General features: G+C 37.3%; 2 protein-coding genes across 3 annotated transcripts in view; one reads left to right on the forward strand and one right to left on the reverse strand.

Annotated features, from left to right (window-relative positions):
- Nucleotides 1–27,267, reverse strand: part of TMEM69 (transmembrane protein 69) — a 145,172-nt gene that overhangs the window by 102,543 nt on the left and 15,362 nt on the right. The window lies entirely within an intron of this gene.
- The window catches only part of IPP (intracisternal A particle-promoted polypeptide), a 40,884-nt gene that overhangs the window by 6,116 nt on the left and 7,501 nt on the right, over nucleotides 1–27,267 (forward strand). For both annotated transcript variants that reach the window (XM_049618633.1, XM_049618632.1), the window contains exons 3-8: nucleotides 2,331–2,762; nucleotides 9,019–9,174; nucleotides 10,583–10,750; nucleotides 16,808–16,945; nucleotides 17,511–17,633; nucleotides 20,224–20,444. In XM_049618633.1, coding sequence (XP_049474590.1) covers nucleotides 2,331–2,762; nucleotides 9,019–9,174; nucleotides 10,583–10,750; nucleotides 16,808–16,945; nucleotides 17,511–17,633; nucleotides 20,224–20,444 — 1,238 coding nt within the window. The remainder of the gene's footprint in view (nucleotides 1–2,330; nucleotides 2,763–9,018; nucleotides 9,175–10,582; nucleotides 10,751–16,807; nucleotides 16,946–17,510; nucleotides 17,634–20,223; nucleotides 20,445–27,267) is intronic.

Consider the following 27,267-nt stretch of genomic DNA (forward strand, 5'->3'; position numbering starts at 1 on the left):
TTTGCAGCAGAGCACAATTACCACCCACAGCAAAATCAAGGTTCTCTTAGTAAAGGATGAAAAGAAAATGGATATTGAGTATTTATTGGACAGGGAACTTTGCAGTCTTTGATATAATTTGTTCTTAAAAAACATGTTCTTTCACTGCAATAGCATTTCCTTTTGGGGGGATGTGGGCGCAGCAAAACCTGTTATTCTATTGATCTCTCCTTTGGACTTATCTATACATTCTTCTTTTTTTTTTTTTTACTCCCTATTTATTTTTGAGAGAGAGACAGAGTGTGATCAGGGAGACACAGTATCTGAATATCTGAAGCTCTGAGCTGTCAGCACAGGGCCTGACGCGGGGCTTTAACCCACAAACTGTGAGATCATGATCTGAGCAGAAGTCGGATGCTCAACCGACTGAGCCACCCAGGCGCCCCTATCTATACATTCTTTATTAACCATTCCCAGTTCTAACAGATCTTAACAGATTTTTCTCACATTAGATTTTTATATACTTCACTTAAAATCAAATAACCTGGGTTTGTGATCTAGTTCTGTCACTAATTAGCTATTTGATACAAGGCATTTCCATTTCTTTAGTCAATCATTCATTCTTTCAACAGATATTTATGAATACTTTTTTAAAGGTAAGCTCTATGCCCAATGTGGGGCTTGAACTCACAACCCCCGAGATCAAGAGTTGTATGCTCTACTGACTGAACCAGCCAGGCGCTCCACATGAATACTTTTTGTGAGCTAAGCACTTGGGATATGATAGTACACCAGATAGGCAGAGCCTCTGCCTTCACAGAGCTTTGTAGATAGTGCAGTTAGGTACTTACAAATTTGAAATCAGCTTGTGAGAACCTCATTTTCCTTAGCTGTTAAGTGGGGATAGCATTTCATAATTCATGTGAAGGTTAAGTGAGATAAATTTTAATAAATGTAAAAGTGCTTTTTGTAAGCTATAAAGCCTTATTAAGTTATAGGGCATTCTTTGTATTGCTCTCAAGTAACTCTTGGCTTTATCCAGTAACAGTCATTCAGTCTTCATAGATCACAACCCATAATCTTACCTTGTCCAAATTTGTAGTGAATTCTCATTTCGTTCAACTAAGTCTTACCTCCATTTTCTCTGCAGCCACTACCATTTGCTCCCATGGTGGATTCCATTTCTTATACTTTCAGAAATCCCCGTTTGCATTCGACAAGCCATATTCTTCCTCTTACCATAATCTCTTTGGCCATTCATTTATTTAAGACAAATTTTTTGAACACCTGTGGGTGCTAGGCATTGAGAATACAGAAGGGACAAACCTTCCCCCCAACAGACTTTATAAATCTTATTGGGAATACAAACTTTAGATAAATAGTTTAGTGGAGTGAATATCATAAAGGGGATGAAGGGCAAGTATAAGATTGAATTGAGAGTTTATTCTTATCGGGTAGGAGAATTACAGTGTTTTTTTCCCCCTTCTAAATATAATTGACTATTTGGTATTCTCTCAAAGTCACATATGTAAATATATGAAAGTGAAGCCATCTAGAAAGAGAGTGGTATACATAGTTACTAAATGTTAAGTATTTAAAACTTCTCATATGTTATAGACTCCTGATTATACCTAGTATTAAAAATTAATGTTTGTATGGCACTTTATCATAATTGAAGATGGAGACCCTGCGTTACTCACCCCAGTGCCTTAGTAAATGTTAGATGCATTATGTTAAACAGCCTTATGTTAAAAGCATGGACTTTGATAGCAATCCTTACCCTCAATCACTTGATCATGTGACTTGGTGACAAATTATTTAAAGCTTTTGATTCTGTTTTGATAGAAAAAGAAAAAAATAATATCTATTATATGGGGTTGTGGTGACAGTTAAATGAATGTCTAAAACAATTAATGTGTCTATCCATTGTAAGTGTTCCATAAATGTTAATTATCATCATTTAGTTTTCTGCTCTTTCTACAAATCCTTTGTTGCTTTTTTTTTAAATTACTTTAAAAAATTTATTTTTAAGGTTTATTTATTTTTGAGAGAGAGAGAGAGAGAGAGAGAAAGAGTGCGAGCAGGGAAGGGGCAGAGAGAGAGGGAGGTACAGAATCTGAAGCAGGCTCCAGGCTCTGAGCTGCTATGAGACCATGACCTGAGCTGAAGTCAGATGCTTACCCAACTGAGCCACCCAGGCACCCTGTTGCTTTTTACTTAGCATCTATCAACTCTGCAAACACTAAGCTATCAGTTAATATATTAAATTATATTAAATAAATAATGCTTTTTGACCATAAGTCAAATGTTTGTTTTATTTTTTTGGTTAATTTGTCTCCCTACTTCCCTAGGTATAGTGAACATAGGCGTGAATAATGTCCAGGAGTTGATTGTTGCAGCAGACATGCTACAGTTGACTGAAGTTGTTAATCTTTGCTGTGAATTTCTGAAAGGACAAATTGATCCACTGAACTGCATTGGGATCTTTCAGTTCTCTGAGCAAATTGCCTGCCATGATCTTTTGGAATTCACAGAAAACTACATTCATGTCCATTTCTTGGAGGTTCACAGTGGGGAAGAGTTCCTGGCACTTACAAAAGATCAACTGATCAAAATTTTGCGAAGCGAAGAGCTTAGTATTGAGGATGAATATCAGGTCTTCTTAGCTGCAATGCAATGGATTCTGAAGGATCTGGGAAAAAGAAGAAAATATGTGGTGGAAGTGCTAGAACCAATTCGATTCCCTTTATTACCTCCTCAGAGGCTTTTAAAGTATATTGAAGGTAATTTTTTTGTTGCTTGTCAAATGAGTCAATATCCAGTGGCTTTTTCTGTTGAAATATGATAATGTTTTCATTTTTCAGTCCAACAGCAGACATTTATTGAATGATTACTATATGCAAGATACAACTTTTGTGTTTTGTGGATAGTGGTATTCAGTATTTGTAGCCATTATTTTAATCAAACCTTTACATACCTTTCTTGAGATTAAATACTAAGGGAGATTAGAGGTATAAATAAAATCAGTGACAGAGCTAAAATACCACTGCTGTTTTTGGTAATACTGATTATATTTCAGTGTAAGATAAATTCAGCAAAACCTGTCATTTGAGGAGAATGCATATGCTAAAAACAAAACCCAAACTCAATAAATCCTGTAAGTCTTCTCTTTATAAAATTAATTTTATATTCACTCATGGGTGGCTCAGTCAATTAATTGTCCGACTCTTGATTTTGGTTCAGGTCATGATCTCATGGTTGTGGGATTGAGCCCTGAGTTGGGCTCCCTGTGGAACCTGCCTGGGATTCTGTCTCCCATTCTCTACCCCTCCCCTGCTTATGCTCTCTCTCTCTCTCTAAGTAAATAAATAAACATTTAAAAAAATAATAAAAATGAATTTTATATTGATACAGTATCATAGCTTCTAAGTAGCCTTTGAATTATCTTTAGGTATGAAACTTTGAAAATACTTTTCATCATAGTATAAAATAGTTTAAATTGTTGTATTAGAAGAATGATAGTATGTATTTAAATTATTCATTAATTAAGATTTTATTTTTAAGTACTCTCTACACCCAATGTGGAGCTTGAGCCCACAACCTTAGTATTAAAAGTTACCTGCCCACTGACTGAACCAGCCAGGCACCCCATATTTAAATTTATTTATTTATTTATTTATTTATTTATTTATTAATGTTTGTTTATTTTTGAAAGACTACAAGTGGGGGACAGGCAGAGAAGGAGACAGAGGATCCAAAGTGGACTTGGCACTGAGAGTGGAGAGCCTAATGTAGGACTCAAACTCAAAAACCGTGACCTGAGCCACCCAGGCATCCTAAATTTATTTTTAAAAACTACCTTAGACCTTCGGAATACAAGCTGGTGCAGCCACTCTGGAAAACAGTATGGAGGTTCCTCAAAAAACTAAAAATAGAACTACTCTATGACCCAGCAATTGCACTACTAGGCATTTATCCAAGGGATACAGATGTGCTGTTTCGAAGGGACACATGCACCTCCATGTTTATAGCAGCACTATGAACAATAGCCAAAGTATGGAAAGAGCCCAAATGTCCACTGATGGATGAATGGATAAAAAGGTGGTATGTTTATACAATGGAGTATTACTTGGCAATCAAAAAGAATGAAATCTTGTCATTTGCAACTACGTGGATGGAACTGAAGGGTATTATCCTAAGTGAAATTAGAGAAAGACAAAAATCATATGACTTCACTCCTATGAGGACTTTAAGAGACAAAACAGATGAACATAGGGAAGGGAAACAAAAATAATATAAAAGCAGGGAGGGGGACAAAACAGAAGAGATTCATAAATACGGAGAACAAACTGAGGGTTACTGGAGGGGTTGTGGGAGGGGGGGATGGGCTAAATGAGTAAAGGACATTAAGGAATCTACTCCTGAAATCATTGTTGCACTATATGCTAACTAATTTGGATGTAAATTTAAAAAAAAAAAAAAAAGTTAATTCAAAAAAAAAAAACAACACCTACCTTAGACCTGGTTTTAAGATTTTAAGCTCTTACCCTTGTTGTGCATTGAAACTTTAGGATATGACTGAGTTACAAATGAGCTTCTTTTTTTTTTTTTTTTTTTTTTAATTTTTTTAACATTTATTCATTTTTGAGAGACAGGGAGAGACAGAGCCTGAGCAGGGAAGGGGCAGAGAGAGGGAGACACAGAATCTGAAGCAGGCTCCAGGCTCTGTCTGAGCTGTCAGCACAGAGCCTGATGCAGGGCTTGAACTTATGAACTGCAAGATCATGACCTGAGTGCAAGTTGGATGCTCAACTGACTGAGCCACCCAGGCACCCCGCAAATGAGCTTCTTATGAATTAAATACACCGCTAGCATTAAAGGTATAATTCTGTGAAAAAATTATATTTAATATGGGGGTGCCCGGCTGGCTCAGTCGGTTAGGCCTGTGACCTGATTTCAGCTCAGGTCATAATCTCAAGGCTCATGAGTTTGAGCCCTGCATCAGACTCCCCACTGACAGTGCAGAGGAACCTGCTTGGGATTCTCTCTCCCTCTCCCTCTCTCTCCCCCTCCCCATTTGTGCTCTCTCAAAATAAATAAGTAAACTTAAAAAAAAGAAAAAAATTATACTTAATGTGGATTTTTAGTTTTTTTCTACTCTTAACATTGTTAACAGAATTTTGTAGGTTTTTCTGAATGTTATCTTTTATTAATACACATATATTACTCAATCAGTTCTCATTATTCACAGTCATTATGCTCTGTAAAGTTGCCACAAACTTTGAATTGGCAGATACTGAAACATTGTTCCTAGGGGAAATACTGGGTAAGTTCTTACTCTGGTCGCAATATTTTTGCCAGATGAGCAATACATAACCTTGTTTTATGTGTGTGTCTATCAGAAGCACCTTATTTAATTTATATACTTGATTCATTAATGTTGAACTCATGGCCAACAGCACTATAACTCATGCCTGAATGAAACCTATCCAATACATGTATTAATTCCATAAGGTATATCACAGGCTTCCTGCAATTAGGAACACTAGACAGCACTTCAAAAGTAGGCGTGGGGTCATTTTTAACAATAAAGTCAACAAAGCACAAAAATGTGAAAAGCATGGCACTAAAGAGACCGTGAAAAGGACATTTGTTTATAGTATGAGAGCTGAAATAAGAGGCAAAGCATCACCTTGTTCAGTTCTCACCTGGAAACATGCATGTCAGGTGATTCATACTTTTTGCCACTCTGTGGCATATCTGTGAATGACTAGAAAAGCTCTGTGAGTTTTAATTTGGGTTATAAATGCATTTTAGTGAGTACATGTATTCCCAAATAAGGAGTCCACAAATAATGAAGACTGACTGTATTTAAATGCTAAAAAAGAAAAGAGAAATTATCCAGACACATTTCTGTGGAATCATGAGAATTTAGGAATAGGGCAAAAGCTTTCCCCTGCTCTCTCTCTCTCAAATATTTAAAAAAGAGAGGGGGGCGCTTGGGTGGCTCTCAAATATTTAAAAAAGAGAGGGGGGCGCTTGGGTGGCTCAGTCACTTAAGCATCCAATCTTGGTTTCAGCTCAGGTCATGATCCCCCAGTTCATGGGTTCAAGCCCTGCATCAGGCTCAACGCTGAGAGTGCAGAGCCTGGTTGGGATTCTCTCTCTCTTTCTCTCTCTCTCTAGCTCTCTACTTTAAAAAAAAAAAAAAAAAAAAAAAAGGAAAGAAAAGAATGAAGTTCTTTTGGGGCACCTGTGTGGCTCAGTCAGTTAAGTGTCTGACTTCTGCTCAGGTCATGATCTCATGGTTTGTGAGTTTGAGCCCCGTGTCGGGCTCTTTGCTGACAGCCCAGAGCCTGGGGCCTGACTTGGATTCTGTGTGTCCCTCTCTGTCTGTCCCTCCCCTGCTCGTACTCTGTCATGCTTTCTCTCAAAAATAAATAAAAACAGGGGCGCCCGGGTGGCTCAGTCGGTTAAGCGTCCAACTTCGGCTCAGGTCGTAATCTCGCGGTCCGTGAGTTCGAGCCCCACGTCAGGCTCTGTGCTGACAGCTCAGAGCCTGGAGCCTGCTTCTGATTCTGTGTCTCCCTCTCTCTCTGACCCTCCCCCCATTCATGCTCTGTCTCTCTCTGTCTCAAAAATAAATAAACGTTAATAAATAAATAAATAAATACATTAAAAAAAAAAAGGGCTGGACTCTCAACCCAGGTACCCCAAGCTTTTTTTTTTTTTAAATAGGGTCTCTATATTTTTTTTAATGTTTACTTATGTATTTTGAGAGAGAGAGAGACAGAGAGACAGTATGCATGTGGGGGAGGGGCAGAGAGAGGGTGAGAGAGAGAATCCCAAGCAGGCTCCACACTGTCAGTGCAGAGCCTGAGGCAGGGCTTGATCCCACGAACTGTGGGATTATAACCTGAGCCAAAGTGAAGAGTCAGATGCTTAACCAACCAGATGCTTAGCCACCCCAATTAGGCACCCCAATGGGATCTATATTCTTAAGTAATTCTATCCTATGAAGCATTTATGGCAAGTCTGTTTCTGTTTTTGGCTAATGTTTTCTTCCAGACTGAATTCTTCAATCTCCTTCTTTTCTTTTTCCTGGGATATATTTTATTTATTTAGTTTTTAATTTTTATTTTATTTTTTAATATAATGTTTCTTTTTGAGAGAGAGTAAGAGAGAGAGAGACAGAGTATGAGCAGGGTAGGGGCAGAGAGAGAGGGAGACACAGAATCCAAGTCAGGCTCCAGGCTGTGAGCTGTCAGCACAGAGCCTGATGCAGGACTCCAACTCACAAACCACGAGATCATGACTTGAGCCGAAGTTGGATGCTTAACAGACTGAGCCACCCAGGCGCCCCTCCTGGGATATATTTTAATAGTTGAATTGTTATTTCTTGATCTATTGCTCAACATGAGATCTATGCATAACATGAGAAACTTTGTTTAAACCAGTTTAGCTCTGATAATGTAAGAGTTAATTCTCCTTGACACCTTTTTTGCCTACTAATGTAACTACTTTGTTTCTTACATCTAAAATTTGAGGACTGTGTTGTATTTTGGCTACTTCTTTCTATTGAGAACTGTGTTGTATTTTGGCCACTTCTTTCTAACCAAAGGTATGATGGTGGTAGAAGAACAGAGATCTGCTAAGGCTTAGATATTTGATTAAGGACCTGGGCTCTGAGCTCTCTCTCAAATCCAATTATTGATCTTGTGTCAGGGCTTACTTAACCCAGGTAAGGATGTGTCTTACTAGTGTGGACTTTAGCTGGTACTGTGCTCTGTTAGATGGCAAGCTCTGGTGATTCTACATTTACTGAAGGCCCTATAAAGGATTTCTTGTTTGTTTGTTTTTTTTTAACGTTTTATTATTAATTTTTGAGAGAGAGAGAATGTGAGCCACGGATATGCAGAGAGAGAGGGGGGCATAGCATCCAAAGAGGGCTCTGTGCTGACAGCAGAGAGCCCAATGAGGGGCTTGAACTTATGAACTATGAGATCATGACCTGGGCCCAAGTTGGATGCTCAACAGACCAAGCCACCCAGGCGCCCAAAGGATTTCTTTTCTTTTCTTTTTTTTTTTTTTTTAATGTTTTATTATTTATTTTTGAGAGAGACAGACAGAGCACGAATGGGGGAGGGGCATAGAGAGAAGGAAACACAGAATCCAAAGCAGGCTCCAGGCTCTCAGCTGTCAGCACAGAGCCCAGTGCCCAAAAGATCATGGCCTGAGCTAAAGTCAGAGGCTTAACCAACTGATCCACCCAGGTGCCCCCCAAAGGATTTCTTTTAATGTTTTTTTCTTTGACTTCTCAGTTCTGCTTTATACCTGCTCATTCTACCTTTCCAAATTATTAGGCATTAGTGAGAATTCTCAAGATTTCCTTAGTTGACCTTGTTTCCTCAATATTGCTTCTAGGCTTCAAGGCTTGGAGATAGTCCCTTGCTGGCATATTTGGTGCCTTTGTGCAAATTAGAAAATAGTGCCCTTTCACAGGGCAAGATCTTAGAGCTTGCCAAGTGGGACACCGGTTGACTTTTATCCCCACTTCACCTCAGCTAAGGATCCTTGTGCAGGAACAATCTACCCAATCATGCTCAAAGTCTTTTTGAGGAGATGGACCTCATTCCACTAGAATCTTTTGTTTCTTGCTTTGACTATCATTTTTAAAAGTATATAACATAATTTTATATCTTTTTGTTTTTAAGTTGTAAATGTAGGTATTGGGCTATTTTATTTTTCCATTTTGTTGGATAATTGTGATCCTGTTTCACTTTGCCATCTTTGGAAATCCTAATGCATGTGTTTTCAAATTAGATATAATGAAGCATATTGTTAAAAACAATCTGATTTAGGGAAAGTATATTCTTTAGTAATAATGAGAAAAATAAAATTTGTATTGTAGGAAACAAGCACCATTGCTTGATGATGAGTTTTTATTTTTTGGTATTTGTATTTTATCTTTATAAGAACACGTTTTTTGAATATTATTTAAAAGTTGATTGAAACATTATCTTGTTAAACTTGCTTTAGGAGTGTCCGATTTCAATCTTCGTGTTGCGTTGCAAACACTTTTGAAAGAGTACTGTGAGGTGTGCAAATCTTCCAAAGAGAACAAATTTTGTAATTTTCTGCAGACATCTAAGGTTCGACCTCGGAAGAAAGCAAGAAAGTACCTGTATGCAGTAGGTGAGAACCTTTAAAAAAGTGATGCAAATAATCTCTTTTTAGGATTAAAATCTTTCAATATTTTGTTATTTTACACATCAGAATATGCAGGTGTATCAAATAGGCATATTTAATTTCACATATAGACTACAGATTAAGAAATTGTGTAGTATAGTGGATACACCTAAGAATAAATAGCTGCTCATTTGACATCTATTCTGTGATCTCAATTGTTGGGTTCTTGGATTGCTCAATTATTGTCAAATAACTGACTTAAGAAATACTACTTTAAAAGTTAAAAATGTGAATTCTAGTGAAAAGTAAGGAAAATTTCAAAATTTTTGACTCTTCATGGTATTTTAGATGATTAGGGATTATAGGAACCAGTGGTCTCTAAAGTGTGAGTATACAGGATAATTCACGGTATCAGATGAACATATTAAAACCTCTTTTTTATTTTAAAAAGCATTAAACCTTATTAATATGTGACATATAGAGACAGATTGTCCAGATTTATATACATAATATTTTATATTCACTTTGTAATATGATTTATAATTTGTATGTAATTAGATGTATAATATCATATATGCTATAATATATAAATATATAATTTTTGAATGCATGCTAAAGATTTTTTACTGATGGGATGTGTAGTTAAACAAGGGTTTCAACTCACTTTTTTTTAAATTTTTTTAATGTTTATTTATTTTTGAGACAGAGAGAGACAGAGCATGAATGGGGGAATGTCAGAGAGAGAGGTAGACACAGAATCTGAAGCAGGCTCCAGGCTCTGAGCACAGGCTCTGAGCCTCAGCTCAGAGCCCGATGCGGGGCTCAAACCCACAGACTGTGAGATCATGACCTGAGCCAAAGTCGGACGCTCAACCGACTGAGCCACCCAGGCACCCCTCAACTCACTTTTTTTTAAGTGTATTTATTTTGAGAGAGAGAGAGAAAGCAGGGCAGAGAAAGAGGGAGAGAGAGAATCCCAAGCAGGTTCCACACTGTCAGTGTGCAGAGCCTGATGTGGGGCTCAGACTCATGAACTGTGAGGTTGTGACCTGAACCAAAATCAAGAGTCAGTTGTTTGACTGAGCCACCCAGGCACCACTCAACTCACTATTTTTAATTGAAAAAAATGTTAATAGAAGTCATGATTAAAATTCCTAACTAGACAGATAACCAGCTCCTTTTATGTTTTATCTGACATTCTATTAGAACCAAAACCAGGTGGTAGAACACCGTAGTTGACTTCATTGCATTTAAGCCATAATCTTTCAGGACTTGGTGCATTTAAGAATAATATATGTATATATGGCAGGCTTTAAAGCACTTATTCCTTGCTATCAAATAGTTAATTACTTAATGTCTGTCATTTGCATATTTAAATAAAGGATTTGCTGTGTATCTCCTTTCCTTCGTTCAGGTGGATATACTCGGTTGCAGGGGGGTCGTTGGAGTGATAGCAGAGCCCTCAGCTGTGTAGAACGTTTTGACACCTTTAGCCAGTACTGGACCACTGTGTCTTCACTTCATCAGGCTCGATGTGGGCTGGGAGTAGCAGTTCTGGGAGGGATGGTTTACGCTATTGGAGGTAATAATGAAAATGTCTTCTTTCTGTTATTAGTCTCTAGCCATAAGTTGGCTGTATATATGCCTTATGTATATTGTTAGGTACTATGGGGTATACACAGATATGATTGTGTTCCATAAATATTTAATGAATAAATGAATGGAAGAAAGAAAAAGGAAACACAAGATATTGAATGTTTCAGCCCAGAGGGATACTGTGATTTATCACGAGGCAGAATATTTAGTTTGGTTTTAATGAAAAGTTGTTTATAAAATGTGGCAACAGGGGCGCCTAGGTGGCTCAGTCGGTTAAGTGGCCGACTTCGGCTCAGGTCATGATCTCACGGTCTGTGAGTTCGAGCCCCGTGTCGGGCTCTGTGCTGACAGCTCAGAGCCTGGAGCCTGTTTCAGATTCTGTGTCTCCCTCTCTTTCTGCCCTTCCCCTGTTCATGCTCTGTCTCTCTCTGTCTCAAAAATAAATAAATGTTAAAAAAAATTTTTTTTAAATAAATAAAATAAAATGTGGCACCAAAATTTAGATCAGTGTTTGTGATAAAAATTGTTTTAATTTTGAAATTTAATTTCATATATTGGAAGCTGCATTACAAATCTTTTTTTTTTAGATTGGTCTTTTTAAATTTCTATTTATTTATTCATTCATTTATTTATAAAACATTTATTTATTTTTGAGAGAGAGAGGGTGGGGATAGTAGAGGACAGAGAGAGAGAGAGAGAGAGAGAGAGAGAGAGAATTGCAAGCAGGATATACGCTTTCAGCAGAGAACCCGAAGTGGGGCTTGAACCCATGAACCGTGAGATCATGACCTGAGCTGACACCAAGAGTTGGATGCTTAACTGACTGAACCACCCAGGTGTCCCTCAAGTTTTTAGTGAAATACCAGTTAGTTAACATACAGTGTAATATTAGTTTCTGGTATAGGATTTATTGATTTAATCCTTACATACCACACTTAGTGCCCATCACAACAAATGCCCTCCTCAATACCCATCATCCATTTAACCCATCCCCCCACCCACCTCCCATTTGGTAACCATCAGTTTGTTCTCTATAGTGAATACAAATAATTTTTAATTAACCAAATTACCTGGAAGTGGGATTTATAAAAACTAAGTCATCTGGACATTGGGATATATGTCTTGATTGAAATCACTGTGTTTTCTAAAACTATTATTATGAATTATAAAATGATTAATAAAATTAAATAAAACAGGTTTCGGGGTGCCTGGATGGCTCAGTCAGTTAAGTGTCCAACTCTTTTTTTTTTTTTTTTTTTTCAACGTCTTTTATTTATTTTTGGGACAGAGAGAGACAGAGCATGAACGGGGGAGGGGCAGAGAGAGAGGGAGACACAGAATCGGAAACAGGCTCCAGGCTCCGAGCCATCAGCCCAGAGCCTGACGCGGGGCTCGAACTCACGGACCGCGAGATCGTGACCTGGCTGAAGTCGGACGCTTAACCGACTGCGCCACCCAGGCGCCCCATGTGTCCAACTCTTGATTTCAGCTCTGGTAATCTCACAGTTTGTGAGATCGAGTCCTGCTTCAGGCTCTGCACTGACAGCACAGAGCCTGCTTGTGATTCTCTCTCTCCCTCTTTCTCTGCCTCTCCTCTGCTCTCACTCTCCAAATAAATATATAAACATTTTTTTAAAAAAGGCAAATGTTGTTTCCCATCAGAGGAGGAATCTAAAGAGAAATAAATGCTAACACTTTTAGATCAATATTTACTTCTGGCTAATTTGTCTTTATAGCAACAAGCCTAGGTACGTCATCTCCAATCCTTAGAGCTAGTCTTTATGCTTTATTTCTACAGATTAGTCTAAAACACAAAAAGTTGTATACTGAAAATTTTGTTATTTTTAACTATGATACTGTCAGGTTAAAATGAGAGAGATAGAGGGTGTCTGGGTGGCTCAGTTGGTTAAGTGTCCAACTTCAGGTCATGATCTCACAGTTTGTGAGTTCAATCCCCACATCTGACTCTGTGCTGATGGTGCAGAGCCTGCTTAGGACTCTCTCTCTCTCAAAATAAATAAGTAAACTTTTAAAAAGGTTTAAAAAATAAAAATAAATAAAATGAGAGAGATGTAGAGAATATTTGATTTTTTACTTGTCTTTTGGAGGGAACACAACTGTCCCTTAAAAACAGTTCATTAAATCAATAAATGCCATGGTGGATCCAAAAATCCCGACAAAGAAATAAAAGTTTTAAGCAGTAACTTTCTGTCAGCATAAAGACCGTTATTACATGTAATCTTTGACTAGAACTCTAACAGCTCTTTTTATATACATTTTGGTGATTGTGGATAGTTTCATTGCATGAACTCTTCTGTTTAACCGAGAGTCACAGTGTCCTAGGTGACACTTGCATATATTTGTGTCCCTTCTTGTGATTCCACAGAAATACTTATGGGTACCTTTCAAAAATGCTGTGACTTCACTAATTTATTTTTTACTTATTTATTTATTTGTTTATTATTTTTTTAAGTATGTTCCACACCCAACGTGGGGCTTGAACTCACGACTCTGAGATCAAGGGCTGCATGTTCTACCAACTTGAGTCAGCCGGGTGTCCCAACTTGGCCTACTATTATTAATGCTAACAACATTGCTGGGGCACCTGGATGGCTCAGTTTGTTAAGCAACCAACTTCGGCTCAGGTCACGATCTCCCAGTCGGTAAGTTCAAGCCCTGCTTGGGGCTCTGTGCTGATAGCTCAGAGCCTGCAGCCTGCTTCAGATTCTGTGTCTCCCTCTGTCTTTGCCCCTCCCCTACTCATACTCTGTCTCTCTCTCTCAAAAATAAACATTAAAAAAATGTTTTAATACTATCAACATTGTCATCTTAAGATATTTTGTAATATATAATTTTTTTAAGTTTTTATTTACTCATTTATTTTGAGAGAGGCAGAGTCCAAGCGAGCAGGGAGGGGCAGAGAGAGAGGGAAACAGAATCCCAAGAAGGCTCCGCACTGTCCGTGCAGAGCCCTGATGTGGGACTCAACCTCATGAAATCATGAGATTATGACCTGAGCTGAAATCAAGAATTGGACATTTAACTGACTGAGCCACCCAAGCGCCCCTGTAATATGTAATTTTAAAGTAATGTTTATCATTAAAGCACTTCAGGTTTGTGGAAGAAAATTTGGCTGAAATTGAAGCATATGAAAAAATAAAAATCACACATACTCTAATCATGCCACCCAGAGATAATCAGAATATTTGGTTTATTCTAGATATATACATATCTGGCTTAATATTCTAAATATTATTTGTAAAAATTAAGATGTAATTTACATACCATAAAATCCACCATTTGAAGTATACAGTTCAGTGATTTTTAGCATATTCACAAAGTTGTGCAACCATTATCACTAATTCCAAACATTTTTATCACCGCAAAAAGCTGTTCTTATTATTTAGAAAGATTTTTATATCAGTCCAGAGAATTATTTACGAGCCATGTTCCCAGACTCCAGTCAAGGGTCAATCTGGCAAGCAGGACTTTCTAAGGATGGGCAGTCTCAGGCCTGCTGTGCTGATTCTTTTCTGCACAGTAGTTTTGTAGCATTCAGGATTCTAGGCCCTCCTAAAGTTATATGTGCTGCAAATACCTTTTGCTACTCTACTCCTTTATCTTTCACTCTCCTTATGGTAGCTTTTTTTCTTTATGATATCTTTTGATAAACAGATGGTTTTCATTTTAATGTAGCCAACTCCAACTCTATTATTTTTTCCCCTTTATGGTTAATGTTTCTTGTATTTTTTATTTTTAAATGTTTATTTTTTGAGAGAGGGAGGAGGTGCAGAGAGAGAGGGAGACAGAGGATCTGAAGCAGGCTCCATGCTGACAGCAGAGAGCCCACGGCGGGGCTTAAATTCATGAACTGTGAGATCATGACCTGAGCCGAAGTTGAGTTAACCAGCTGAGCCACCCAGACACCTCTCTTGTATCTTTGTAGAGAAATCCTCCCCTACTCCAAAGTCATAAGGTTATATATACCTTTATTGTTTCTTAAATTTTTAGTTATGTCATTTACATGTATATCTGTAATCCACCTGGAACTGAGTTTTTATAGACAGTATGAGTAGCCAACCAGTTTCATTTTTTTCCCTTATATATATAATCAATTATTCCAGCATAAAAGGCTTTTGTTTCCCCACTGCTGTGCAGTGCAAACGCTTTCACATATCAAGTAATTATACATGTGTGTATCTGTTTCTAGAATTTCATTTCTGTTCTGTTTTGACTTTCTGTGTATCCCTATCTTAATTACTATAGCTCTATTTTAAGTCTTATAAGTTTATCTGACAGGACAGTTTCTTTCATTATTCTCGTGTGGGAGTGCTTGGCTATTCTAGGCCCTTTGTACTTCCATATAAATTTTAGTATCAGTTCCTCAAATCTGTTTGTTTGTTTTTTTGTCAATTCTGTTTTTAAAAATAATGTATGATTCCACTTATATGAGGTACTTAGAGTAGTCAAAATAATAAAAGATGGAAAGTATAATGGTGTGCCTGGGGCTAGGGAAGTGGAGAATGGGGATTTGTTTTTCTTTTTTTTAATGTTTATTTATTTTTGAGAGAGAGAGAGAGCATGAGTGGGGGAGGGTCAAAGGGAGAGGGGGACACAGAATCCCAGGCAGGCTCCAGGCTTCAAACTATCAGCACAGAGCCTGATGTGGGGCTTGAACCCACAGACCTTGCAATCATGACCTGGGCCTAAGTCAGCCGCTAAGCCTACTGAGCCACCCAAGCGCCCCAGGGAGTTATTGTTTAAATCAGGATAGTGTTTCAGTTTTACAAGATCTAAAGAATTATAGGGATGGATGGTGGTGATGGCTGCACAAAAATGTGAATGTGTTTCACATCACTGAACTCTACACTTAAAAATGGTTAAGGTGGTAAATTTTATGTTACTTGTATTTTAGCACAATAAAAAAGAAAGCATGTTTCAAATTGGGATCACATTAAATCTACAAATCAGTTTGGGGATAATCATCTTTACGTTGACTCTTCTAATTCATGAATGTGATATCTCTTCATTTACTTAGGTATTCCTTAATTTAAAATTTTATCTAGGGGCACCTAGTGCAGTTGGTTAAGCATCGGACTCTTGATTTTGGCTCAGGTCATGATCTCACAGTTCGTGAGTTTGAGCCCCACATTGGTCTCTGTGCTGACAGCACGGAGGCTGCTTGGGATTCTCTCTTCTTCTCTCTCTGCCCCTCCTCACCTCGCATGAGCTCTTACTTTCTCTCTCAAAAATAAATAAATGTTAAAAAAATAAAATTCTATTTAAATGAAGTGTATAAATTTTATCTGTAGACGTCTTGTACAATCTTTGATTAGATTTAATTCTAGGTATAGTATTTTTTAAAATTCTATTTTAAGTGGTATCTTTTTAGAAATTTTGGGGCACCTGGGTGGCTCAGTCGGTTAAGCGTCTGACTTCAGCTCGGGTCATGCTCTCATGGTTTGTGAGTTCGAGCCCCGCATCAGGCTCTGTGCTGCCAGCTCAGAGTTTGGAGCCTGCTTCAGATTCTGTGTCTCCCGCTCTCTCTGCCCCTCCCCTGCTCACACTCTGTCTCCACCTCTCAAAAATAAACAAACATTGAAAAAAATTACAAAAAAAAAAAAAAAGAAGAAATTTTATTTTCTGTTTGTTGCTAGATAAGGATTGCATTAAAACTCAAATTGTACCAGAGCTAGCTATCCAAACTAATGCATGAAAAAATATAGAAGTGTTAAAATATAAATTTCATCCTCAATAATTACATGGATTATTTGGGTGGTAGAATTGGAAATAGATAATAGGGAAATTATGCCTTTGTTTCATTAAGTGGACTTTAATAAATGAAAGTGCTATTGATTTATAATAACACTAGGCAAATGAATTTTATTGTTTTTATTTTTTTCTGGGCAAATGAATTTTAATAGTAAAAAATCAGACAATAGTTGAATCTCTGATAACATGAATACTACTGAGTGTTGTATTATGGTTCTAGGCTATTAGCATTACTAAACCTTCTGATATGTGTTTCTTTTATTGAACTCAGGTGAGAAGGATTCAATGATTTTTGACTGTACTGAATGCTATGATCCGGTTACTAAACAGTGGACAACTGTAGCTTCAATGAATCACCCCCGCTGTGGCTTGGGAGTGTGTGTGTGTTATGGGGCTATCTATGCTTTGGGTAATTATGCTGTTCAGTTCAGTTTAAGGATATCTAGTATTATTTTAATTTTTAGATTCTGATTACATTAGAAATTTTCCTTCCCGCCTATAAGAAACTTATGCCTTTTCAGCTTTATAAATAATTTTTATTTTCAAATTTGAATTATGTAGAGAATATTGTCAAGTATAGAGCTCTTAGAAGGAGAGGGGGATAAAGTATAGATGAGATAGATGTCCAGTGGAGCATTTTAAATCTTCACATTTTAAATTTGGGCAACCATTCTGAATATGCAGAAGTTGTTTTAAAAGGTAGTTTTGTAAAGTACCATATTTCTTAAGCAATATGGGTTTGTTTTTGTTTTGTTTTTTAAATGTCTAATGGAAACTAAGCAGAGAGTTAAGATCCATATAGTCAGATTCTAACTTCTCATATGATCTTGGACAAATCATTGATAATGTGATAATCATTCACAATGTAAATCTGCTCCATATGATAATCATTCACAATATAAAGTTGTTTGCTAAGGTGTTTTTCATAAATAAGACTCCTTTATCCAGAAATAACATTTTCTATTTGGTTACAGGTGGATGGGTTGGAGCTGAGATAGGGAACACCATTGAACGATTTGATCCTGATGAAAATAAATGGGAAGTAGTTGGCAACATGGCTATGTCACGCTACTACTTTGGGTGTTGTGAAATGCAAGGTAATTGCTTTCTAAAAACTTTTTCCTGAAGAAATATTTTTGAAAAAAAGAAACTTGAGGCTTTATTTTCACAAGAGTATATTTTATGTCTGTTAATATTGAATGGTTGACACTAACAGTATTGAAGTTTTGCTTTTAAATGTTTTATATGTTTTAACCTCTTAGGTCCTTATTTCTGTATTGCCAAAATAATCATTTTTTCCAAAATAAACAAAACTAGAATTAAAAATTACAGATAGGCACAAATACCTAACTAGCAAAATAAACCTTTGAACCTTCATCTTTGTCATTTTCTCTCCCATGCAGTCCTTAGTATTTCTAAGTAGGAAGAGGATATAAAAAATGATCTTCACTGTCTCTTTTGGCTTTTTCAGTGTTTTCTCACAGGGCACACTGTGATTCAATCCATACAGAATATAATGTTATGACAGATTTGAAAAATGTTGTACTGCATATTAAAATGGTATACAAACATATTTTAATTGTCTACTATATCCTGAGAAGTAGTTGGTAAGCACTCCAGATTCTTTGTCCAGAGTTGGAGAGCAGATTTATATGTACCTGTAGAGTAATGAGCAGTCTGCTCATTGTTACGATAACTCAACCAGCTGTTCCCAGCTCAAGTTCTTTCTGTTTTGTGAGTACCTTCTCAGACTTTCACTAGCATTTAGATGTTCAGATTACATGGTACAGACTATATTGTGTAATATTATAGTGTTCTCTAATTGTTTTGTATTTATTACTTTCATTTTCCCATGCAAATCAGGTGTTCTGAGACTAAGTTTCCAGTGTGGAGGTAGGGGGAAGTTTCCCTCCTACTAACAAGTGGTTTTCAGAACACCAACTGGGTGTTGGAGAATTCACCTCACTTCTAACACTATGTACCCATACCTGGAGATAGCCTCAAATTCCACAGATTGAAGACTCAGTCCTATAAGACACTCATCCTTACCAGGCTCTTACCTGTGCTTCTGATGGACTGGCTATAGATTGGATGTTCTAACTTTTTGGGTTCAATTAATTTGCTAGAGCAGCTCACAGAACTCAGAGGAAATGTCACTTACTACTAAAAGGATATAACTCAGGAATAGCTAGGTGGAAGAGATGCATAGGGGATGTTATGGGGAAGGGGTGCGGAACTTTCATGCCCTCTCCAGGTGTGCCAGTGTACTCACATCTCCATATGTTACCAACCCAGAAGCTCTACAAATCCTGTCCTTTTGGATTTAAAAAAAAATTTTTTTTAATGTTTATTTATTTTTGAGAGAGAGAGAGGCAGAGCACGGCCAGGGGAAGGGCATAGAGAGAGGGAGACACAGGATCTGAAGCAGGCTCCAGGCTCAGCACAGAGCCCAATGCAGGACTCAGTCCAGGGCTCAAACTCAAAGCCGCAAAATCATGACCTGAGCCGAAGTCAGGCGCTTAACCAACTGAGCCACCCAGGTGCCCCATGTCCTTTTGGATTTTTATGGAGCCTTCCTTCATTACATAGGCATGAGTGATTAATCATTGGCCATTGGTGATTGATTCAACCTCTAGAACTTCTCCTCTCCCCAGAAGGTCAGGGCGTGAGACTGAAAGTTCCAAAACTCAAATCACAAGGTTTGCTCCTTTAGCAACCAGTCCCCATCCTTAAGTACTTTCCGAAAGTTACCTCATTAACATAACAAAAGACACCCTTATCACTCTTAACAGTTCGGAAATTCTAAGGGTTCAGGTTGCTGTGAGCTAGGGACTGTGGATGAAGACCAAATATAGATGAGAAATATATATTTGGCCATCTTATAAACCACAGTGTTGCACCTTCGAAAACTACAGAGTTAGAGAGGCATATTGGAGATTATTCCAACCCCTTTATAGAGGAGCAAGCTAGAGATCAGGAAGGTTGTGTGTTCTTTTTCATAGCCCGTTACTGGCAAAGTTGGAGCTAGAACCCACATTCATTGACATTTAGCACACATTTCTTAAAATGCCATTCTTTATAACATATAGCTCCTCACTTTAGAATATGGGAAACAATGCTAGGCATTCAAAAATAATTGTAGATTGTCAGGACCATTAGTTTCAAATCAAATTTAATCAGAAACTCACTGTGAATTACATTCTCTTGTACTCTGGTGATTGATCCTGATACCTTAATCTAGCCATATAACTATTATAATTTGAATTCACTTCTCTGTGTCCATTTGAGCAACAGGTAGGCTGTCACAAACAAGGCTATGTCATTCCCAGTTTAAGTGCCTGGCATTTTTTTTTAGGGGGAAAAAAAATCCCTCTCCCTTTTTTACCTTATGGTAGCAGTGGTTCTGGAACTTGAGATCATCAGGCAGACAATAAGATGAGAAAACCTTGTTTGACAGATTGTTTTGTTACAGCATTGTAAGTTCGTTGAAAATTAAATGCCACTTTATACCTCTAAATCTTTGTAACATGCTTACGTGTGAGCTATGATATACTAGACAGAAGTCAATTTTCTCTCTTAAAAGGCTATTGTGAGCTCTATGTTAAATATAGCATCAGCATAGCAGACATATTACTTTTTATAATATTTATATTCTATTTCTTGTAAAATTTTCTATTCTGTTTCCAGGTTTAATTTACGTAATTGGGGGCATCAGCAATGAAGGAATAGAGCTTCGTTCTTTTGAAGTATATGATCCACTTTCTAAGCGTTGGTCTCCACTTCCTCCAATGGGAACCAGGAGAGCATATCTTGGAGTGGCTGCACTTAATGATTGTATCTATTCTGTTGGAGGATGGAATGAGACACAAGATGCTCTTCATACTGTAGAAAAATATTCCTTCGAAGAGGTAGGGTGGATGATTTCAGTGTTTAATATCCTATTATTTTTTTAGTGTCTATAAGATCTGTAGTGATATGCACATTTTCATTCATGATATTGATCATCTGTAGGGTTTTTTTTTATTTTCAAAGAACCAACTTTGGTATCATAGATTTTTTTTTCTATTGATTGCCCATCTTCTATTTCATTGATTTCTGTTTCTATTTTTTTCTTGTTTTGTTTTTTTTTTTTGGTTTAATTTGCACGTTTTTCTAGATTCTTTAAGTAGAAGCTTAAATGATTGATTTTAGACTTTCCTTTTTTAATATTGTAAATGTTTAAAACTATATTTTCAAGTCCTGCTTTAAGTGGCTCCCACACATTTTGATATGTTGTATTTTAATTAGCACTTATCTTGAAATACCTTCTAATTTCCCTGGCAATTTTTTTTTGACCAGTGAATTGTTAGAAGTATGTTATTTGATTTCCAAATACTTGGCAATTTTCCAGATCTTTGTGTTACTGATTTCTAATTTAATTCCATTATGATCAGAGAGCATACTTTATATGATTTCTGTCTTGGTAAATGTTTTGTGTCCACCTGAAAGGAATTTGTATTCTACTCTTTAGTGTTCTATAAATGTCAATTAAGTCAAGTTGGTTAGTGTTATTCGAGTCTTCCCTAGTCTTTTCTTTTCAACTTGTCCAATTGTTTTGTCAACTATTAAGAAAGAAGTATTGAAATCTCCAAGTGTAATTATGGATTTGTCTGTTTCTCCTTTCATTTCTGTCAGGTTTTACCTCAAATGTAGGAGTCAAGGGCAGGCCGCCCTAAAATGTACCACTTTGGCATATTATTTTATTTATTTAAAAAAAAAATTTTTTTTTAACGTTTATTTATTTTTGAGACAGAGAGAGACAGAGCATGAACAGGGGAGGGGCAGAGAGAGAGGGAGACACAGAATCTGAAACGGGCTCCAGGCTCTGAGCTGTCAGCACAGAGCCCGACGCGGGGCTTGAACTCACGGACTGTGAGATCATGACCTGAGCCAAAGTCGGCTGCTCAACCGACTGAGCCACCCAGGCGCCCCTGGCATATTATTTTAAATAAAAGTTACTTATGAGACCACTTGTGCAAGAAGGATATTCAGACCCTCCTCTCTCCCCCTGAAAGCAGGAAATAAATCTCTCACTTGAAAGGTACCTTTCCTGTACCAGGAAATAAAGAGGTATCACCAGAGATGGGAAATATAGAGCCAAGAAGGGTGTATAAACAGCCCTTATTATTTTTGTTTTTACTAGTTTACTATCAGGGGGCTCCTGGGTGGCTCAGTCAGTTGAACATCTGACTTCAGCTCAGGTCATGATCTTACGGTTCATGAGTTCGAGCCCCACATCGGGATGTCAGCGCAGGGCCTGCTTTGGATCTCCTGTCCCCCTGTCTCTCTGCCCCTCCCCAACTTGTTCTCTCCCTCTGCCCCTGTCTCTCTCTCTCTCAAAATTAAATAAACATTTAAAAAAAAAAACCTAATTTACTGTCAGAACCCAAATTCTTTTTACAATTCCTTACTAATTGAAGCTCCAAAAGTTAATTTTACTTTGTCCTGTCAATTCCCCACAGATTTATTCTCTCTTTGTTTAAAACATATAAAAACCACCTGCCTTTGTCACTTTTTTAGGTCTCAATTACATTATTGGGCCTTTGTGTGCAAGTAATAAAACTTTTTTTCTCTTGTTAATCTGTCTCATGTAAATTTAATTCTTAGTCCAGCTGGAAGACCTTAAGGGTAAAGGAGGAATTTTCCCTTCCCTGCACATATTTTGAATCTCTGTTATTAAGTGTGTACAGGTTGGGATTATTATGTCTTCTTGATGAAATTGATCCTTTCATAGTCATGAAATATTTGTTTTTATCTTTGGTATTATATTTTGTTCTGAAGTCTACTTTGTCTGATATTAATATAATCATTGATGTGGCCAAGCTATCTTTTGACTATTATTTGCATGGTACATCTTTTTCTTTCCTTCTACTTTAAATCTATCTATATCTTTACAAGTTGCATCTCTTGTAAGGTAACATACAGTTGTAGTCTCTTTTTTTATTTATTTTTTAAGTTTATTTACTTAGAGAGCAAGCAGGGGAGGGGCAGAGAGAGAAGGAGAGAGAGAATCCCAAGCAGGTTCCTTACTGTTAGCACAGAGCCCAGTGCGGGGCTCAAACTCCCAAACTGTGAGATCTATGACCTGAGCCAAAACCAAGAGTCAGATGCTTAACCAACTAAGTCACCCAGGTGACCCAGTTGTAGTCTCTTTTTAATCCAGTTTGACAGTTTCTTGCCTTTCAAACGGAGTCTTTAGAGTTTTTACTATTTATATGTAATGTAATTACAAATATGATTGGTTTCTAGACTCCTGTTTTGCTGTTTTTCTATTTCTACAATTCTTTCTTTCATTTTTCCCCCCTCTTTTCTGTCTTTATGTCAATTGTTTTAGTATTCTATTTGATCTCTTTTATTGTCCAATTAACTATAACTCTTCACCTTTTTCTTAGTGGTTATTGTAGTGTTTATATTATGTATTATACATATTTATACTATATATATATATATATATATATATATGTATGATCAAGGCTACCTTTGCATAATATCATACCACTTTCTTTTTTTTTTTAAACCACTTCTTTTTTGTTTTAACTTTTTTTAAAATGTTTATTGATCTTTGAGAGAGACAGAGTGCGAGCTGGGGAGGGACAGAGAGAGAGAGGGAGACACAGAATCTGAAGCAGGCTCCAGGCTCTGAGCTGTCAGCACAGAGACTGACATGAGTTTGGAACTCATGAACCATGAGATCATGACCTGAGCTGAAGTTGGATGCTAAACAAACTGAGCCACCCAGGCACCCCTAAAAGTTTTTTTTAATTCAAGTATAGTTGACACCCCAAACCACTTCACTTTGAATGTCAGAAACTTACAAAAATATACTTTCATTTTCCCATTTTCCATTCTTTGTGCTTTTGTTATACATTTTACTTCTATATATGTTGTAAACCCCATAATACCTTTTGTTATATTTGCTTTAAAAAGTTATATTTAACATAAAATTTTATTTTATTTTATTTATTTATTTTTTAATATATGAAATTTATTGTCAAATTGGTTTCCATACAACACCCAGTGCTCATCCCAAAAGGTGCCCTCCTCAATACCCATCACCCACCCTCCCCTCCCTCCCACCCCCCATCAACCCTCAGTTTGTTCTCAGTTTTTAACAGTCTCTTATGCTTTGGCTCTCTTCCACTCTAACCTCTTTTTTTTTTTTTTTTTTCCCCTTCCCCTCCCCCATGGGTTTCTGTTAAGTTTCTCAGGATCCACATAAGAGTGAACACATATGGTATCTGTCTTTCTCTGTATGGCTTATTTCACTTAGCATCACACTCTCCAGTTCCATCCACGTTGCTACAAAAGGCCATATTTCATTCTTTCTCATTGCCACGTAGTATTCCATTGTGTATATAAACCACAATTTCTTTATCCATTCATCAGTTGATGGACATTTAGGCTCTTTCCATAATTTGGCTATTGTTGAGAGTGCTGCTCTAAACATTGGGGTACAAGTGCCCCTATGCATCAGTACTCCTGTATCCCTTGGATAAATTCCTAGCAGTGCTATTGCTGGGTCATAGGGTAGGTCTGTTTTTAATTTTCTGAGGAACCTCCACACTGCTTTCCAGAGCGGCTGCACCAATTTGCATTCCCACCAACAGTGCAAGAGGTTAACATAAAATTTTAATGTGAAAGTCTTTTATAATTATGTATATATTTATCATTCCTAGTTTTATTCTTTTCTATAGAACTAAGTTTTCATCTCGTAACATTTTCTATTAGCATGAAGAACTAACTTCTCCTTAATATTTCTTTTAGTGTTGGTCTGCTGGCGTTGATTCACTCTCAGTGTTCATTTTCTGAACGGTTTTCTTTTGCCTTCATTTTTTGAAAGATATATATTTTTTTCTTTTTTTAATGTTTATTTTTGAGAAAGAGGGAGACAGAGCACGAGCAGCAGAGGGACAGAGAAAGAGGGAGACACAGAATCTGAAGCAGGCTCCAGGCTCCAAGGTGTCAGCACAGACCCCCATGTGGGGCTGGAACTCACAAGCCATGAGATCATGACCTGAGTCAGACGCTCAACTGACTGAGCCACCCAGGTGCTCCAAAAGATATTTTACTGAGCACAGAATTTTATGGGTTTTTTTTTCCCCCATTGCTTAAAAGGCATTATCTTCTTGCACTGTTTCTGATGGGAAGTCAGTAGTCATTCTTATCCTTGTTCCCTTGTACGTGTCTTTTTTTTCTTTGGAGGCTTTTACAATTTTCTCTTTATCATAGGTTTCCAATATTTGATTATGGTGTGTCCTGTTGGGGTTTTGTGTTTAACCTGCTTGGAATTCACTGAACCCCTTGAATTTGTAGAATTATAGCTTTCATCAAATTAAATGTTTTCAGCCATATTTCCTTAGATTTTCTTAGATTTTCTGAGACTCCAATAACATGCCCAGGTCCTACAGGTTACTGAGATTCTGTTAATTTTTCCGCATCTTTTCTCTCTGTGCTTCCGTTTTGTTTTCTGTTTTTTGTTTTGTTTTTTTGCTATACAGCTTCACTGAGGCATACTTGATAAAAATTGTATAGATTTAAGGTGTATAATTTGATGTTTTGATATACATTATGAAATGATTGCCAAATCAAACTGATTAGCATATTCATCACATCACAGTTTCCTTTTCTTTTTTTTCCATTTTACTAAAGTCTGTATTAGTCATTCTAATTTTTATTTAATTTTTTTTAATGTTTATTTATTTTTGATAGAGAGAGGGAGACCCAGACTATGAAGCAGGCTCCAGGCTCTGAGCTGTCAGCACAGAGCCCGATGTGGGCTCGAACTCACAAACCGTGAGATCATGACCTGAGCCAAAGTCGGATGCTCAATCCACTGAGCCACCCAGGCGCCCCTCTAATTTTTTTTTAATTCCAGTATTGTTAACATACAGTGTTATATTAGTTTCAGGTTCTCTTTTCCTTTTTTTTGTGTGTGGTGAGAGTACTTAAGATCTGCTTTCTTACCAAATTTCAAGTATACGGTATAGTATTATTAACTATAGTTACCATGCTATATGTTAGATCTTTAGAACTTATTCATCCTGTATAAGTGAAACTTTGTGCTTCAGTTTGGATAGTTACTCTTGCTGTGTTTTCAAGTTTATTAATCTATATTGACTTCTAATATGCAGTGTCTAATTCCATTTAAGGAATTTTTCACTTCAAATATATTTTTAGCTCTAAAAGATATTTTTGGGTTTTCTTTTTTTATGTCTTCCGCTTCTCTCATCATGTCCATATTTTCCTTTAATTTTTTTTTTCAACGTTTTTTATTTATTTTTGGGACAGAGAGAGACAGAGCATGAACGGGGGAGGGGCAGAGAGAGAGGGAGACACAGAATCGGAAACAGGCTCCAGGCTCCGAGCCATCAGCCCAGAGCCCGACGCGGGGCTCGAACTCACAGACCGCGAGATCGTGACCTGGCTGAAGTCGGACGCTTAACCGACTGCGCCACCCAGGCGCCCCCATATTTTCCTTTAGATCCTTGAACATATTTATAACACCTGTTTTGAAGTCCTTGTCTGCTGATTCCATTATTATCATCACTTTTGGACCTGTGTCTGTTGAAATTTTTTCTTTCTGGTTTGAGTCACATTCTTCCTGCTTTTCCACATTTTTAGTAACTGTCGTTTGGATGGTGGACACTGTGAATGTTATATTGCTCAGTGTTTGGATTTTATTTTCTTCTTTTAACTGTTGATAAACAGTTACATCATTTGCAAATCAGATTGATTCTTTTGAAAAATGTTCTTAAGCTTTGTAGGGAAGGTCTAGAGTAGTCTTTCTTGTAGGTCTCCTACTAAAGAATGACCCTTCTTGAGTCTCTGCTAATGTCCCAGGTATTCAGCAAGGTTTCTTTATTTTGGCTACTCAAAACTAGAATGTCCTCTAGCCTTGTGTGAGCTCTGGGAATTGTTCAGCTTACACCTCCTATCAAGGAAAACAGTTTTTGTTGTCACAATATTTTTGACACCAAATGTGTAGGTATTCCATACCAAACTGTTCTCTAGTTCTTGATAGACACCAACTGGGTACCCTCAAGTCAATTCATTTCTGACCCTAACAACCCCACAGATTAAGGGCTCAGTTTTACAAGACTGCCCCTCACTTTACACACCAATTTCAAGCAGTGGGACTTCAGGTTAACCACTGACTTCTTTACATTACATTTGTTTGATTTGGATACAAATCAGGGGTTCCCAAAATCCTTTCCTCAGGTTCAATAATTTGCTCTAATGGCTTACAGAACTCAGGGAAACACTTTATGTACTATTACTGGTTTATTATAAAGGATATAAATGAATAGCCAGATAAAGAGGTATATACGGCAAGGTCCAGAAGGGTCTTGGGTGTAGGAGTCTGTAGAATTTGGGGTATGATACCCTTGTGATATATGGATGTCTTTACCAACCTGAAAGCTCTCCGAACACCATAGTATGGGGATTTTTATGGAGGTTTCATCATGTAAGCATAATTGATTACTAATTCAACCACCAGCCCCTCTCCCCTACCCAGATGATAGGGGGTGGGGCTAAAAGTTCCGAGGTTCTAATTCTGGCTTGGTCTTTCTGATAACCAGCTCTCATTCTGAAGCTATTAAGAGCGCCTCATTAGAACAAAAGACACTTCTATCACCCAGGAAATTCCAAAGGATTTAGGAGTTCTGTGTCAGGAACTGGGGCCAGAGACCA

The sequence above is a fragment of the Panthera uncia genome, assembly GCF_023721935.1.
Source record: "Panthera uncia isolate 11264 chromosome C1 unlocalized genomic scaffold, Puncia_PCG_1.0 HiC_scaffold_4, whole genome shotgun sequence".
Taxonomy (NCBI): Eukaryota; Metazoa; Chordata; class Mammalia; order Carnivora; family Felidae; genus Panthera; species Panthera uncia.